Source organism: Hippocampus comes, unplaced genomic scaffold (genome assembly GCF_001891065.2).
Source record: "Hippocampus comes isolate QL1 unplaced genomic scaffold, H_comes_QL1_v1.1 scaffold142, whole genome shotgun sequence".
Classification (NCBI taxonomy): Eukaryota; Metazoa; Chordata; class Actinopteri; order Syngnathiformes; family Syngnathidae; genus Hippocampus; species Hippocampus comes.
Window position 1 is genome coordinate 937182 of NW_017805482.1, and position 17387 is coordinate 954568.

The 17387-nt window shown below is 45.0% G+C and overlaps 1 protein-coding gene across 1 annotated transcript in view; it reads right to left on the reverse strand.

Moving 5' to 3' along the window:
- Positions 1-9252: 9252 nt before the first annotated feature.
- otud7a (OTU deubiquitinase 7A) overlaps positions 9253-17387 on the reverse strand; it is a 30949-nt gene continuing 22814 nt past the window's right edge. The window contains exons 11-13 of the mRNA XM_019876005.1: positions 14081-14195; positions 13199-13283; positions 9253-12297 (exon numbers count right to left, since the gene is read on the reverse strand). Coding sequence (XP_019731564.1) covers positions 10747-12297; positions 13199-13283; positions 14081-14195 — 1751 coding nt within the window. The 3' untranslated portion in view covers positions 9253-10746. The remainder of the gene's footprint in view (positions 12298-13198; positions 13284-14080; positions 14196-17387) is intronic.

Here is a 17387-nt window from a genome sequence, read left to right on the forward strand (position 1 = left end):
TTGAACGCCTTGGAGCAAAAAGAACATATCTTGGTGTTTGTGCCACTCCACGCACATGCCCCGATAAGTCACGCAAAAAAACTAAACAAAACCTTTTCTGCAAACGGGCACCGCTTATCCAAACTAGTACAGTCTGCATCCTCGTGCTTGGAAATGCAGCCGTCCGCATTGCTTTGATCCCATCGCATCCATCCAGACCGTTGCCATGGCGAGTGATCGTGTACTTGCTTCACCCCTCTCCCCCGGCGCCACGCGCATGTTAACAACTCCCGGCAGGTGTACGTCCATGAATGGCGAGCCTTGTCTCCCAGCTCGCCCCCGCCCTGGGAGCCATCATTCTTTTCAAAGAAGCAGCTCTGTCACATCCCCGACAAGACAAAACAAAACATCCCTTAGATCCAATCCAGCCAGTCCCTTCACTTTTGGTAAGAGAAACCACTGCGGGGGTGTCGGGGGGGGGGGCGTTTTCAATCCTCTTCAATGCTGTTGAGCGGCTTTTTGTGCAGGTTTGCATGCTTTCTTAATCCATGAACTGCACAATGACCTCAGGTTCTATGGGATGCATACAGTATGGGGGTAAGGGCATTATTTGTTCTCACTGCTGGTCAGTGTCCACTGAACACCCCCCTTTGCCATACTCAAGGCCCACCTGCCTCATGTCTTCACAACATCCTGCCTGAGTGGCAATTTGGGCTCCCTGTGGCTGAAATGAAACAACCCCTTGAAGACATACACAAACACACACACACACACACACACACACACACACGCACGCACATCTGACGACATGTGAAAGAGGAAATGTCCCCATCCATCCTTCCATCCATGTTCTACCAAAACTACTTGAACAATTCAACACAAAAGGCCATTGAACACCATTTTGTACATTTTAACTTTTTTTTTTTCTTAAAAGACAATAATACACCTTTTTTTTCGGAGAGACGGCTTTTGTTTGTTCAAGTTTCCATCGTCTTTGGGTCATTGATGGTTGAATTGTTAAGTTTTTGTTCCAAAAGAGCAGCCATCCACTCACCAGAGAGCCGTTGATGTCAGGATGATGGGCGCTTGCTTCCACGTAGGCTCCCAAAGTCCTCCACGGTCCACGAACAGGGAATGTTGGACTGGTGGACGGCAGTTAGTAAATGAAACTTCCTGACCTCTATGTATATTTATTTCACACGGAATGACTTGTTTTTCTTCTTAAATGTTGTTTTCTTTAAAATTAAAGACCTTGGGTGTTACCCACAAAATAACAACGCTGTTCATGAAAGAAAAACACGGTGGTCACAGAAAATAACTTGTAATCATAAATAAAAATAGCAATTAAAGTTAAACAATGAAACTCAGACATTGCTTTGAATTGTGGGTCAAAAAAAAAAAATTGACCATTAGGACATTTCCAACCAAGGTGTGCCCTCTACTTAGCATCAGAGGAGCGCTGAAACTTGAAATCTGTCAGTCAGTCTATTTAAAGGGTGACAAGTAGCCACTGTGCTGTTTGGTGCCATGGTGTGTACCACACTAAAAACGGACCTGAGGAAGCGGAGATGATAGTTGTCTCTCAGGAGATTCATATAGAAAATTATAGACAAACATGTTCAATGTCAAACCATCTCCAAACAGCTTTTCATTTGTTTGTTTTTTTGGGGGGTCGACACGTGTAGCAGTTCTTATTTAGTCCTAATTTATATTAATGATATCTTATGGTGGTTTATCAAAAGTATGTATCGTTTTCAGGATCATACCTCTTCAAAACTTTTTCTTTTTGCTTCTTGTTCATATCGCTCCAGACGCACGGTGTAGCTTCTGCTAGACAAATAGCACAAAAAAATCCAAAAAAAACAAAAACAAAAACGGTGGATTATTTGTTTCTGCTTGAAGCTTTTTATTCTGTAAATAAATGACGAGTTGTGTTTTGTATATGTTAAAAAAAAAAAAATCACATGTCAGGGTCCTTCACTTGCTTTTGATTCCAAGTTGCAAAATGAGCCACACACACACTCGCCGTCTGTGCTGGTTTAAACATGCAGGATGATGTCAGAATTGAAAAATGATTACAATTCTAATCTTTAAGAAAGGACTTGAACCTGTAAGGTTCCTAATTGCATTGTACTGCTTAATAGTTGACTGCCTATTGTAAAAAAAATGCATTCAATTGAATTGATTTAAAGCTACCACGTGGAATTTTCTGGACTGATGTCAAAGTACAGGGTTGGTGGATACAACTGTGTGCCAAAATATACATGTTCAAGGGTAAATAGCTACTATCAGATATTGTACAGCTTTTTAAAAAAAATGCTTTTGTGTCATGTACAGGATTTAATGAAGCAGCAAATGTGCATATTTGATATACCAGGCAAAATATTTTCTGCTTTTAAACCATTTGGTTGTATGGCTTCGCCTATTTTTTTTTTCTTTTAATTCTTGTTATTTAATGTGATCTTTTGGTTTCTGTACGTTACACAAGCGATGTACGGTGGAGCCCCTCTATTTGTAGGGGATGGGGACCAGGCGGGCTCGCGAATAACAAAAATCTTCATATAATTGATGGCCATAATAAATGCATTGAAAAAATATACGCATATACACACACGAACACAACACACACACACACACACACACACACACACACACACACACACACACACATATACATTTTTATATAAATTGCATTCACGCATAACTGAAAAGTAAGGGTGCCCTTAAGCCCCTCCTTCCAACGACAACATCAACAACAAAATAAAAGAACATTGAGAAAAGTTACCGAAAGGTAAATGTGCAGGTGTTGAGCCTCAAGTATGCGGGCTTCCACCATGCAATGGCTTTTGGTCATTTGAATCATTTTAATGCTATCGATGAACCCCGACCATTCCAAAGGTTTGAAAATTGCGCTGTGTTGCTGCTTACATGGACCCGATCGTTGTAGTTGTTTTTTTTTTTTTTGAGGGTGAAAATGTATCCCAGTTCGGAGTTTTTACCCATTGTGAGTGGTGCACAAGGTACTTTCCTCTTGTTTCCCAAGTGTAATCGCTCCTCATACTTCCCCTTAGGGGCCCTTTGTGGAGCCAATTAAAATGAACAACATTCAAGAGTCAAGGACATACATGGTGTGTCTTCCTGCTAACACCCCCCACCCCCCCATTCTTTTGGGATACCTTTAAGACTAGTTAGTGACGGACTCATTTGTGGGATGGCGCGATTCTTGGGTGTGAAGAAGTTGTTACCAAAGGCTATGAAGGGAAACATGAATGTTGCAGTCATTTGGTTCGGCCGAGGCTGGGCTTGATAATGGACCTTTTTTTGGGGTTGGGGGGGTGGGGGGTATTCTCAAATCTTGACGTAAGCATGTAAAGAGTTACGTACGCTGCAACGGGTCGCGTGATCGTCTTTGGTTGGATGTTGCGGCCCCTTATGAAGAGGAGTCTAGTGCGGGTTAGGAGGCGGCAAAAAAGTGTGTGCTTTTGCCTCTCCCCTGTTTGTCCTCAGTGCAATGTCGCTTCTCTTGATACCTCGTGTGCGTTTCTCCTCTGTCCATCACCATCAGTTGCCTGTTGTAGTGACTCTAAGGCGCCGCGCCCCCTCTCATCCCTCTCCGGGCCGGCTTCACTCTAATGTAATGTGTAAATAATTCTCGACTCAGCTATGGCCAGTACATTCTCCTATGACCTCACAGTTAACCTTCAGGTGTCTTGTTTTTTTTTTTCTTCCTCTCAGCAAACCAAAATCACTACACTCAACAAGTATTACAGTTGTACAGTACCTGGGATTTCAACCACATGTAATGTAATGTGCTGGTCTTAGCTGCTCTGCTGTACCTTTCTATGGCATTATTTTTTACATGTTAGACGATATATTGTGACCATGTCCTATGCAAATATGAAAAATAACAAGATTGTTGAACAATGTATGTTGTCATAACTCGTATGCATGGAATAGTGAAGTTTACATTTGGAAATAAATTCATAAAATATGCAGCTCTAACTTGTTTCGACTGGTTTTGTTTCCCCCCCCACGACACTCCCCTTGCTCTAACCCAAAGTGTCAAACTCAAGGCCCGGGGGCCAGATCTGGCCCGCCACATTGTTTTATGTGGCCCGTGAAAACAGCTCAAACAAGTCAAATTCCATGTTCCTTTTTAAAATGTCGACTAAATTTTTTCATTCTCATATGTAATAAATTAGAGATACATTCTAAGCATTTTCTTGGTACCAATAGTTGAATCAATAGTTATCCTGGAGTTCTTTTTTTTGGTTTCAGTCATAACGGCCCTCCAAGTGGAACGGTAACTAAAATGTGGCCGGCGCCAAAAATGAGTTTCACACCCCTTAACTTAAAACCTTCCTCCTCCTCCCCTAACCTTAATGTGAACCGCAATTTAACAACACGATAATATGAAAATACCAAACTCCAACCGAGCCTGCGCCTCACGCAAGTCTAAGCTTACTCTGTCCCTACATACCAGTAGAACTCCAGTGCTCTTAGTCCAGATTTACACAACAAGCTCAAGTGACCCATTTTGCTTTTGTTTGGGTACGCGCCGCAAGTTGTTTGCACACCGAAGGCAGTGTGTACGCCCAGAAAAAGAGCACAAACATGAGTACATGCATATCTGACCATGTGTCATTTCCATTGCACGACATCACATTTGCTACGCCGACGGAACCCGAGAGCATCCACGTCGTTGCCGTTTTCCCTCTCTTACATAACATATCAACTCTGTTGTGGGACACAATCGTGTACTTCCTCATGTAGGCTGGACGATTGTAAAACGTTACTTTGCAGGTCAGCTGTCAGACAGTTTCCTCTTTGCTCGAAATGCCGCTGTCCGTTTCATAACGAGCTAAAGCTTCTTCTTTTGTGTTCTCTGGCTTTTGTTTTGCTTTGTTTCGGGGTTTCAGAATTTTTTTACCAAGTACTCTGTCCACTACTTCAGGGGGTGCCACTGCTATGAAATGTGCTGTACACATAAATGGGCCCTCCCACGTCTCATTGAGGATTAGATGTCATCGGTTCAAGCAGGCTTTTTGGAATACAGCGGAGACAGGCGGAGACCTATCAGCCTCTGACGAGCTTGTTTCTCACACAGACCAGTGTTATTGTTGCAACAGGAAGTACACCTTGTTCCCTTATTTCACCCATGCAAATATTTACTGTAACTACGGGGTATCAACAATGGGCGGGGCGCCACGTTGCTGAGGACTCTTCCTTCCTTTTTGTGTCGCGAGCCAGATTTGTTACATATTGTCAGGCTTGCAACCGGTGTGCATCTCTGCAAAGTCTGTGTGGTTGGTTGGTTGGTAGTTGAAGTTGGCGCTAACAGGTTTGGCTCTGACCAACCGATCAGAAGGCAGAGAAATGCCGTCGTGATCGTGGGCCAGCTAGCTGGCCCTGTGAGCATGAAGTAGAAATCGGAAACAGTCTAATTGCAAAGAGGCTGAAATCTGATTGGACGAGAGAAACACTACAATATTAAGAGAACCTTGATTAATTCAATTTCATGACACAAATATTGGATTTTCAGAACCTTGTTGGGAATAGATTAATTCAATTTCATGACACAAATATTGGATTTTTGTTCGAAAATGAAGGCGAGCATTTCTGGTCGTGTGTAAGCCAATTGAAGAAAAGGCCTGACTGGCCCCACCACTGAAAAAAAAAAAATCGTGTGGACTCAGCAATGCAGCGCGAGACAGGAAGGAAGCGCAAACATTTTAAAATTCTGCTTGATGATTCTGGTCTACACCCTGCATGTCTCCAGGCGGGTTGGAGGCACACAAGCAAGCACACAAGCTGCCACACTTGGCACCACGGCGTCGCCATCTTCGCCAAAGGATTGCTTTTCATTTTTCGACCACCTTCTGCATGCTTCCCGTAGCTTTCATAGGCACCTGCGTTTTCGATTGCTTTTCTTTACCAGCTCACTTTGGACGGCAGGCAGGGTACACCCCGAACGCCAGACAACCAACCACTCACACTTGCATTCACATCTCGATACAATTTAGATTCTAATTGAATTTCATCTACTGTGGCAATACTGTACCACAGGCTCATGTCTATGTTTACAACCAGTACTTCCACTGTGCACTGCCATAAGGTTGGTGCTGCAATTCTATACCAGCGTTGCGGCTGTTTTTTTGTGTATCGAAGGTATGTGTGTTTATGTCTTTATATTTAGTTTGAAAAAAGCTGTCTGGGTCTTGTGCAGGGCCACATTTGGTTTTTAAAACTAACAGATGGGTCAGGTCATAAGTATAAGTAAGGGGGAAAAACGTGTATGTAAAATATGTAAAATGATTTACATAATGTAATGCATTTTTGTCATTTACAATAAACTATAGATAGTAATCATCATAATTAACCACCTTAAGAAAAAAACATTGTGGATATGTATTTGACTTTGGTCCCACAGCAAAATATTAGAAACGACAAACGGTATGAGGCAATGTCGTTCAAACGATCGCCACCAAAATAACCAAATCAGAGAATACTTTCTGACAGTGTCAATTAAAATAAGATAAGAAAAACGTTATTGTGTCACAATGAAGAAATTAGCAATGAACAGCAGCAAAATTTGGAGGGAAGAAAGTACAAAAAAAAAAATCAAAAGCAATAAGCAAAATCAAGCATTATTAGTTTTTAATACACCGCATCAAAATGCTGAACCCTGCGATTTTTTTTGGGGGGGGGGGGTCATGCATCTGCAGATATCCAAGAGCGAGCAAACCATATTTAAAAAACACACACTATTATAAAGAGTGTGAGGCCGAGAAAAAGAGGGAGAGAAAGAGAGATGCATATGTCTGTGTATGTGTGGGGGCATTCTCGGAGGGTCACTGCCAGTCACGTGTGGACCCTCACTGACAATGACACACTTTCTGCTGCGTAATGTGGGTGTGTATTCTGCGCTGACAGAATGTGAGTGCAGACAGAATGTGGATGTGGGGGAGGGACTTCGACTGATGGATCTTTTCACTCACACCTTTGCTGCTTGCAGTGTCAGCTTCTATTAGCAAGTGCAGTCAAGGTGAAATGTGGGCACGTGTAGATACTATATATACAGAGTGTGTGTGTGTGTGTGTGTGTGTGTGTGTGTGTGTGTGTGTGTGTGTGTGTGCAGTCCTGTAATGGGACGGCCATGTGGGTGTAAATCTTCTCTGGGGTGGCTCAGTTCCTGTTTATGGACTGCAGCTATGCAAACTCGACACCGATCTGATCTGAGTGGATCAAAATTGAGCGCTATTTTGCATTTTTATGCCAAATCTCTGAGTGACTGTCATGTCATAATTGCGCGATCTATCAATGACTTCATCGATCGGAACCTCGAAATAAAGACATGACAGCAAACAAAACCTTGTTCACTCTGCGGTGCCGTCGTGTTTGTGAGCACGAATGCTAATTTGTTGTTCGCCTTTTCACATGTCTTGTGAGGGGGAAAAACTTTTGACGTTAAAAAGTCTGAAAATCATCTTATTTACACCCGAAAAAGCTAGCTAGAGTATGTGTAGAATATCTCTTACATTTAAAATAGCTTTCATCACTTAGCATAAGCTACACGAACATCCGGCAACGCATATTCAGCCAGTCACAGATGCGACCAGCAGGCAAGCATGTTGTTCAAACGAGCACAGAAATAGCTCTATTGTCGGCAAAGTGCACTAAACGTTTGCTAAACGAGGACACGACATATACTGCGGTCATACCGATTGTGAGTTGAGCTATTCGCGTGACACGATTACATAAAGTCAATACAGTTTGCGTACATAGGAGAAAATCTGTACAGCTATGCCGGAGCGAAACGGCTTTGAAAATGTGCTTACTACCTCACATACACGGCAGGTAAAAAGCGGACAAACAATGTAGGACAAAATAACTATTGCGTCGTTGTGCACCAGGACTTGGACAACACAGCCAGCTTCTAAAATGAGTCAAAAATGAGCAGGTGTAGGCCTGGTAAGTTAAGTGTGTAGCAAAAGTGCCGGCCACCTGAATGATTGGTGATGTTCATGCATTTTTTAAATTTTTTCAATAATGTCGGAGAAGGTGATTTTGTAATTTTTTTTTTTTTTTTTAATTTTGGAGGGTTTAATTAATATATTTTTTTAATTTTTGAGTGCGGCTTATCTAACTCATTTTTAACAACAAGTAGGAGTATATTGTCCTCCTCTTTTCCCCGCCTGTACAGCACCACCTCTTCAAACTAGTTGCATGACGTATGCCCCCGACCCTTTTCCCCCCTTTGATGGCAACGACCTCACACAGTCAAACATGGCCGCCTCTCATCGGGGTTGCCCTCCGTGACCTTCTTTGAGAGCTAAGCTTCCCTCTCAGCCGGTGCCAGCCACCAAAACCTAGGCTCGTCCCCCCGTGCACTGCGCTTAGGGTGGGTGGCCTCCAATTTGGCATGGCGGGACAGCAGGGACACACACACACACACGCACACGCACACAGTAGGCTGCAGCCCACAGAGTAACCTTCTCTTCATTCTCACTCCAACTCATCCCTGCTGCGATGATTTTTTTTTTTTTATACATGAGTAAAACAGTGTGTATACACTCTTTAGAAAAATTTTCACCAATATATTACGCTTAGATGCACATCACCCAAAAAGGTCAAAACACAAACGGGACACTGGCTGATTTGTTGACATTTTTCGACAAATGTTCCCTGAGCGATCCCAAATCTCGAATAACTGCACAGGCAATTTTAACATTCAAGTCACACAAGCATAATGCTCTCATTCTACTAAGATTAAAATGCATCCATTTACAAAAGAGCTCGTTTTTATAAGGTTTTATAAGAAACTGGCTAATGGGTTGGTCACATTTGTGGTTTCCGTTATTTCAATTCAATGAATACCTCACAAGTATGAAAATATTGTGCGTTTAAGAGCAGTATGAGAGGCCTATTTCTGGAGTGAGACGAAACATATGATGAAATAATGATTCAAAATACATTGCACATAAAAAATGAAATACAAATTTATACTTAAGTGAAACACAACTAAACTGTATTTAATAAATGTACCATGCGGGATTAAAAAAAAAAAAACAAAACTTAAAATTATGGAGTTTTTGGAGATTTTTTTTCATGGTCAAGATGGAGCCTCTCCTAGCTAATTGGTTTTAAGCAAGTATGTTTGAAGTGATAAATCTCGCTGAATGACAAACTTTTAGTGTTGGGGAGGAGCCAAGTTTAGCCTGGGTTATTAGCGGAAGTGAGAGAGTCCGGGAAAATAAAGACACAGACACATGATGTTTGTAACAATAAACTATTATTTTGTTCATATATACATCTGTACCTAATGTGCAAATCAATAATTTAAAGTAGTGTAAAAGTCTTAAAGGAATACAAAATCATATCTTACAGTCCTAACATGGTGGCAGTCCATGAAGGGGGGGTCACGTAGAAACCAAGAGGAGGAGGAGGAGGAGGAGCGACACTGCAGAGTGGACAGGAGAGACAGAAGCGAACAGCAGTGGACATCCTTGGCCAGGACACACTTTTGTTAAAGACAGCATGGTACATTATTCGGCAAACAGCATCACCAGAACAAACGGCAACACAAACACGGCTTCTTTACAGTCGTCATGTTCAATGAGCAGAAAGCACTTGGAGGCCCGGGTTGTTCCTGTTTTTGTTTTGTTTGTTTGTTTTTTTTTTTTCCTCCTCCCCCAAACCCACTGATTGGTTAAAGCACTGATGATCACAAAGGCTTGAGGTGCTCTTATAGCAGCAGGTGCTTCTTGAAACGGCCTCTACATGTGGACGAAGGACGCACACTGTCACGCGGGACCGGTAAAACCACGGCGTGATAAAAAGCATGACCGCGCGCCATGATTGCGTGTGAGACAGACGGGTGGGCGGGCCTACAGGGGCGGACACGTAATCACACTTTAGACAAATACGCATCGGCTCTTGCTCGTACTACCCACGATTCTTCTCATCTAAGACACTTACCAATTAGGAGTATTAGTCAGGCAGCTCAGAGGGACACACCGTGAACACTGCATATTTGAGGAGCGTGCCATTGTTCAGTGTTTGGCACAGGAAATTCCTTTCATTAAAAAAAAAAAAAAATTAAAAAAAAAGCCACTTTTGACCCATCGTGCGGTGAATCCTTCGCGGGATAAAAGGTACACTCGACAAAGCTAATCCAACGTTAAGCTATATTGCGTGTACGTTTGAATTCCTGTCGTTGAAATTTGCTCGCGGGAGCACCACGTGACGATCTCTGACAATTTACAAGACACAGTTAACCTACAGTATCTATATATTATTGGTGCATAGACAAAATTGGGGGAGAGTGTAGCAGGAGATCACCAAATTTATTGCTTCCGAGGCGAATACCAATCTCCCCTTTACGTTCATTTGATTGCAAAACAACAACGAAATCTTCCGGAGAAAATAGGAGCGAGCGAGAAGAGGCATCGCGTTCAAAACGGCTTCGCTGAAATGCTCCCCGCCAATATGAGATTGAATTTTTTTTTCTACAATGAAAAATAAGGAACTTTGTCTTTGCGAATTCGCAAAGACCCAGAGATGACTTTTACTCTAAAACAAGTAAAAGACTACATAAAAAAAAAAAAAAAAATAGCACAATAATATCTGGCCAAAGCTGCTCACCGTTTCGAGTTCTGCTTCCCTCGTCTTGACTAACAAGGGAAGGGGACGGGAATACAAGAGCATTCTCCATCGCGTTGTTGTGGATGCAAAGTGCAGGTAGCGTCGTTCCCTTGGCGGCGATGGCTATGCGAGCCTCTGCGCTTTGCTCTCCCTCTCCCTGCGCTTAAGCTCCTCCCTGTAGCAGTAGGAGCAATAGTGGTCCGTTTCGGGCCTGCCGTAGAAGGAGCAGTTGTCCCTCTTGCAGCGCCGCTGCTGAAAGCAGTACAAAGGGCTTCCAGAGCCGCGCCCTTTGGTTTTGTCTTGGTTGAGCCAGGCGTGGGACGGCTTGTTGTCGTCGTCGGCGAACTCCAGGCAGTCTTGAATGTCTCGCGCGTTGAATCCGTTGGTGTACGTGTGGGACTTGTGTTCCCCGGGCATGTTGTACGCCAGCGTTTCCAGGGTGTTGGCGGCGCGCACGCCCGAAAGGGGCGCCGGGCTGTAGCTCTGCGACGACAACGTGCGGTTCTGCTGGGGGTAGGTGGCGCACGTCTTGAGGGTGCCCACCGTGGGCGCGGGCTTGTAGGGATCTCGTAAGACGGGGGACTGCATGTTGACATCTTGGAGGTGAATCACGCTGTGCCTCTGGATGGGAGGGGTATGGCTGTAGTGGGCGGACACGGGAACGGGCCCAAGTCTCTTAGCACCAAAATTGGGGGAGGAGTAAGGCCCCGGGACGGGGTGGGAGGTGGCGGGTGGGGTGAGCGGAGGGAGCGGGAAAGAGACGTGAGGGGCTGCGGGGACGGGACTGCTCCGGCCTTGCGCCTTGAGCGCCGCGGGGGGCTGCGGGGTGTAGGCGCGGTGCGGCGGGACAGGAGAGCAGCTCTCCGGGGGCGAGCTGTCCGACCTCTCCCTCTGGAAGACGCTCTCATTTTCCGGCTTCTTGCCGGCCGCGTCGCCGGCGGCCGGGGGCTTCTTTTCGGCTTCCTTCCTCTTCTGCTCCTGCTCTTGGCTGAAGCGCTCTTGGGCGTTGGTCAGGTAGTAGCTGATCATCTCCTCGTGGAACTGGTGTCGGTGGCTGGTGAGGAGGAGGCCCGCGAAGATGAACTTGCGCTCGCCCTGCATGGCGGCCCGAAGGATGTTGAGGCTGAGCTTGACGTCAGTGCTGTATTTCCAGTTGTCCAGGCTCTTGTCACCCGAGACCCTCCCCGCGCTGTCCGTTCTGTCGGTGGGGGAGGCGCTGGATGGTTTGTCTCTATCTGTAGGCGAGGGGCTCGTGGCCTTTTCGGAGGAAGTGGAGCTGGCCGAGTGACCCGATTCATCTTTATTCCCTTTGGGTGTTTTGGAGTCTTTCTTTTTTGTCTTTTCCCCTCCGTTCTCCCCATTTCGACCTGAGCCAGAGTTCGATTTGTTCATTTTGCCGTGCACCAGACCGCCGAGGCCCCCCATGTTCTTCTTCAGCTTGATTCCCAGCGTTTTGCTGAAGCTACCTAGCTTGTTGGCTACAGAATCGGCCCGGCTCTTGTCTTTGTCTTTGCGATGCTGCTGCTTCTCTTTATCCTTGTCCTTGCCGCTCTTGCCCGTGTTGACGTTGGAGTTGCTGCCAACAGACTCGCGGTCAGAGTCAATGGACTCAGCCAGAGACTGCACGTCCTCACCTGCAGAAGCGGTCGGAGACTCGGGCTGAGCCAGGGGAGCCTGTATTGCACAAAGGTGACGGAGAAAAAAAAAATGAACGTGGTTGAAGCACTCGGTGACATTTTCTTAAGAATGAATAATCCATAGAACTGTGCAACATCAACAGGTGAAGTTTCTCTCGTGCAGTCAGTCCCAACCACTGTGCCACGAAAGCTCTCCGGGTGTGCTGAAGAAGATTCTTTTCACTTAAAACGGCTTTGAAAGTTATTTATAGGGCTGCAAAAAAACAAAAAAAAACCAAAAAAAAAACAAAAAACGTTTTGAATTGGAAAATGGGCTTTAATTTAAAAGTGCACTGAACCGAATTGTTCCACTTTAAAATGTTTTATATGAATTATATCAAACCACATGTATCTGAAATTATAATGACAAGTTAACCATTCCTAATATATATGTTTACGTATTTTATCTGAAAATGTATCGTACGTTCTCAAAGTGAGCCGTAGCAGATCAAATCAAATCCCAATCCCACCGAATCAAAGCGAACTGCTCCTCTTTAAAACAAGAGAGCCATTCCTTGAATCGTAATCGCACCACACGCATCGAGATACAGTACCGTGCGTATCCACTCGAATGCTACATCTTTGTTTATCTCTGCCACTGACTTATAGTGACAGGCACAACAATTAATTGCAACCCCATTAACGTGCAGAATGTAAAACTAACCCGTCTATCCACATGCTGCCAGTTAACAATTGCTTGGCGTTCAACCAAACAAGCCCACATTTCACACAGTAAGCACATTTTTGGAGTCAACTGAGATGTGGTCATCATCACTTTCTGTGACATTTTTTGTTTGGTGTTGTGTCCTGAGATTTTTCGAATGTAATATGTATGACACGGTCCAATTAAGGTTGGGAAAACACTGCTCTAGAGACTTTGCTGTCCAAAAAGAACATACCCTTGTTTCGGATGGAATTCGGATCCATGTTACATTCATGTAGTTGTGCAACAGGTTCAGTTTGGCCTCCAGTGACAAGATGAGGCTGCAGCAGAAGATGTATGAGGGTGAGGCATTTGTAGTCGTTGTCACACTTCGGCATGAACAGCACTGACGAAGAATGGGCGGGGACACATAGTTGACCCGAAAATGCTCTCGCTTTCAGATCTAGTAACAAAGCTGCGACAGCGCCAGTGCTCAAGAGGATGCCATAAATCTGGAGGGGGGAAAAAAAACTGAAAAATGACACGCGTTTCTCACGCCCGGCTGTGTTGAAAGTAATTATAAAATATTTTATTTGTCGCACCAGATGTTGTGGTGACAGTGTGACACATCTAATGATCCGATTGCGGGATGCAGTGTCAGTGTGTGACAAAAAGCGCGGTCTAGACTTCAATGCCTAAACTTCACCGTTGGGTGGAAATTGTTTAGGCATCCAAACTAATGAGAGGGTGACCTGCTTTTTTTTTTTTGGTATCTTGCATGGTTCCCATATTGCCGCATTTTGGAGGATAAACGTAACCTCCTGACTGCCTGGAATGTGAAACAGAAACCCTTCCATAAACTCCTTCCTAAATCAGAGCGGGTGTTGCCGCTTCAGCGAGGCCCGTCCCTGGGAAAGCCTCTGGATGACTGACGGCACTCACAATTTGCTCTCTGTGCGCTCATGCTTTGAAGTGACCCGAGCCGGAGCCCATAATGAAACTTAAACCCCTCACAGACAAACACAAACTTAGCATGGATTTGACTTTCTCGTTGCTTTCGAATCCACTTTGAAAGCCGTTCACGAGCAGTCCGACGACAAACATCAAAAGCCCAGGGGAGATGCTGCACGGGACTTACTTGGCCAGCTTGGTGTTATCGTTGTCGTCCCTGCCCCACTCCCAGTCCCTGCCAGGGTCCACGGCAAAATGCAGCGCCAGCAACTTGTGCTCCGAGTCTGTCAGAGGGATTACAGCTGAAAAGAGATGAGAATCAGAGTTGAAAGGAGATTTGATTTATCACTTAAACTGCAGTGAGCCCTCACAAGTTGAACGGTATGCAAACATAGAACATTTAAATGTGTTGCAAAACCTGGAAAAAAAAAAAAGAATTTGCAATGGTGCAGAACTGCATTGTATTTTATTGAATTCATTAAATCGGAAGAGCTCATGAGGCGCAATTGCTGTTGCAAAGAAAAAAAAAAAAAGCAAGCAATTCACATCCCCTCCAAAAATCCTGCCCGACACACGGAGCTTGTCTCTCGGTCAAAATGGACTTCAGCAAAGTTCCTTACTGCCAATACTTTGGAATTGTGGCTCAGCGGTAGGGTGGTTCAATCTTCAACACATGTCGAAGCATCCTTGAGCAAGACATTGACACTTTGTTCGCTCCTGGCAGCATTGGTGTGTGAATGTGCGTGTGAATGGGTGAATGCGTGTGAATGGCGAGGCTTTGTTCAGCGCTTTTGGGCACCAGGTGGGGTAGATCAAACATTACTTAAGTGCAGTCGATTACTTTCCGACTAGACTGGGGTCATCGTAAAGCATTTCAGAAAGAGCACAAAAACAATTGTTGACTTTTCAACGAACAGCTGAAGTTCCACAGAAAAAAATGCATACGGGTGAATTCGTGAATAATCAAGATAAAAAGAATGCGGGGGGGTTGTTGTAAAACACTGAATAGCATAATGCCGCATGATTCAATATGAAAAAAAAAAAAAAAAAGAACCCGTGGGTGAGGAAACACACTTCTCATGCGGCGACTTTGGGGAAGCGAGCGCTTTTAAGACGGCGGGGGTTGTACCATTTGATTCGCTTTCATAATTGAGCGCATTTCAGACACAGCGGCGTGTGATAGGAGACCAGATTCTTTCATTCATCCTCCGCTGATACCATCACATCCTCGCAGACAGGAAGTGGACCTCAGCACTAATCGCTGGACGCAGAACAGAAAACACACACCCAACCCTTGCTTCCTGCATCTAACCACTGCACGTGAACAACGTGGGCGCGCCGTGGCCGCTAGCGAGACTCCTACTTGCCCACGTGATCATCTCCTTGGGCTACTGAGAGTGAGGGGGGTATGCGGAGGGGGGCGGGGCAGCTATCCCCATGACAGCAGAGAGTGGCAGGCTCCTCAAATTGGACACACTCGACGAGCACGAGGCTGCTCCCCCGCTTCAGGCTTCATAACGACAGTGCAACCACACTTCCTTCATCCCTGAAGAAAGATGACTTCAACTGCTCACTCTGGTACTCTTTTTAAGTGCGTTTCTGTACAGTATGTGACAAGCGTCACAACATTGGTGGGAAACGTTCTGTGATGACGCCTCGCCGGCCTGGTGGAGGGTCAGAGCCTCCGGAGAGGCGTTAGCACATTCAAGATGATCACTAAATGTGATCTGACATCGGTGGCCACAACGCTAACGCGTCCGTTCAAGCTGTGTACAGTTATTTCCTCGCTTAAAAGCGCTTCACCTACCTCGACCCTGCTGTAACACTTTTTTTTTTTCATGGAACATAGGTACTTCTCTATTGCTGAAATCCCCCGCTATATCGCAGAGATTTGCAGTTTTATAGCAATTGTTTAAATGGATTTTTACAGTATACACAAGTGCTTTGACTTGCGTGTGGCCCAATAAGACTAACACAACATTGCTACGTATGGAAAAAAATAAAAATGAACATTTATGATTCTGTAATGCCCTTTTGGAGATGGGCAAGGAGAACCACAGTCGCCGATGCATTTTAATCCGTTTGTTGAACGGGACAAAAAGTCAAACACAGAAAAACAAAATGAGAATACGCGCACCCTGACGCCTTACACTGAACTAACCGGCCAAGCTGACTTCAGCTGTTGACTTGGTCACACCCCTATAAAGACACCTTTGAACAATTGAATACGATAGTCATGACACTTTATAGAACCAGTTTCTTTCTTTACACCAACTTTTACTATGATCTAATACAATACAGGGGTACAATTCTTAAAAACAATGCAAAAAATTAAAGGGGGGCAGGCACTGAGCCCTACTGCAAAGAGCGAAAACCACAAATCACTGACACCCCCGCAAAAAGATTTAGAATTGTCTATAGATGCCGCAAGATGGCGGAAAAGCATTACGGTATTTTGGCTCAATGAAACTTTGACATTGCGTAGTTTCTTGGCACCAAGATGCCACAAGATGGCGGAAAAGCAAATCTGTCAAAATGAACATCTTCAATTCACTTCAACATAAGATCCATCCGTCCATTCATTTTCTATTCCGCTTTATCCTCACATGTGTCGCGGGGGGTGCTGGAGCCTATCCCAGCCGTCTTTGGGCAGTAGGCGGGGGACACCCTGAACCGTTTGCCAGCCAATCGCAGTCAACATAAGATGCAATACTTTATTGCTTTAGCCTGAGCCCCCCTACTGCAGGTCAGTCTAAAACGTCTAACACACAATGAACAGATTGGCGGTAATATCACAGGTTGCCTATTAGAAACCGCAGTTGTCTAGCTTGGCTTTGCACAATGCAAGCCACACCAGTGAGCTCAAATAGGCACGACTAATGCCTGTGGTACAGTGTGACGAGGGCCATTGTTCAGAGAAATAAACAGCGTACACTAACAAATCTGCAGGCATGTGCGAACGAGGCCGCTCGCAGCGGTTCTCTTGCGTGGGGGGTCATGCAGCAGGCAGAGGAGGTCTGTCGTCAGGTGGAGTTCTGGCTGCCGCAGCACAAGCACAGCTGTCCTAATTTCTCGCCTTTCCGAAGGACTGCGTAAGCTATTGCTGCCACTTGGACAATGTCCAGATTCAGAGATTGCCAGTGAAGCTCCGGGAGACTAAAGTGTGCTGTAATGTATTTACTCTCCCCGCCGGCAGCCTTGTTTTGCAGTCCTTGAGTGACTGTTTCCCACAGCGTATGCTCGGATGACATCATAGCCCTCGCTGGATCTGAGCGGTGCACGTAACAACCTTCATCACCTTGCTCACTTTGCATCTTTGCTCCAAGTAGCCAGCAAGAGAGGAAACGTGGGTGTTTTCTGCAAGCAAACAGCTGTTGGAAAGGCTAAACTGCATTTTTGGGGGCAGCTCCAGCACCGCAAGCAGTGGATTGTCGGGCCTCTTTTATTTCCCAAAGAGGACAAAGTCACCGACTGCAGCTTTGCAACACTGAGCC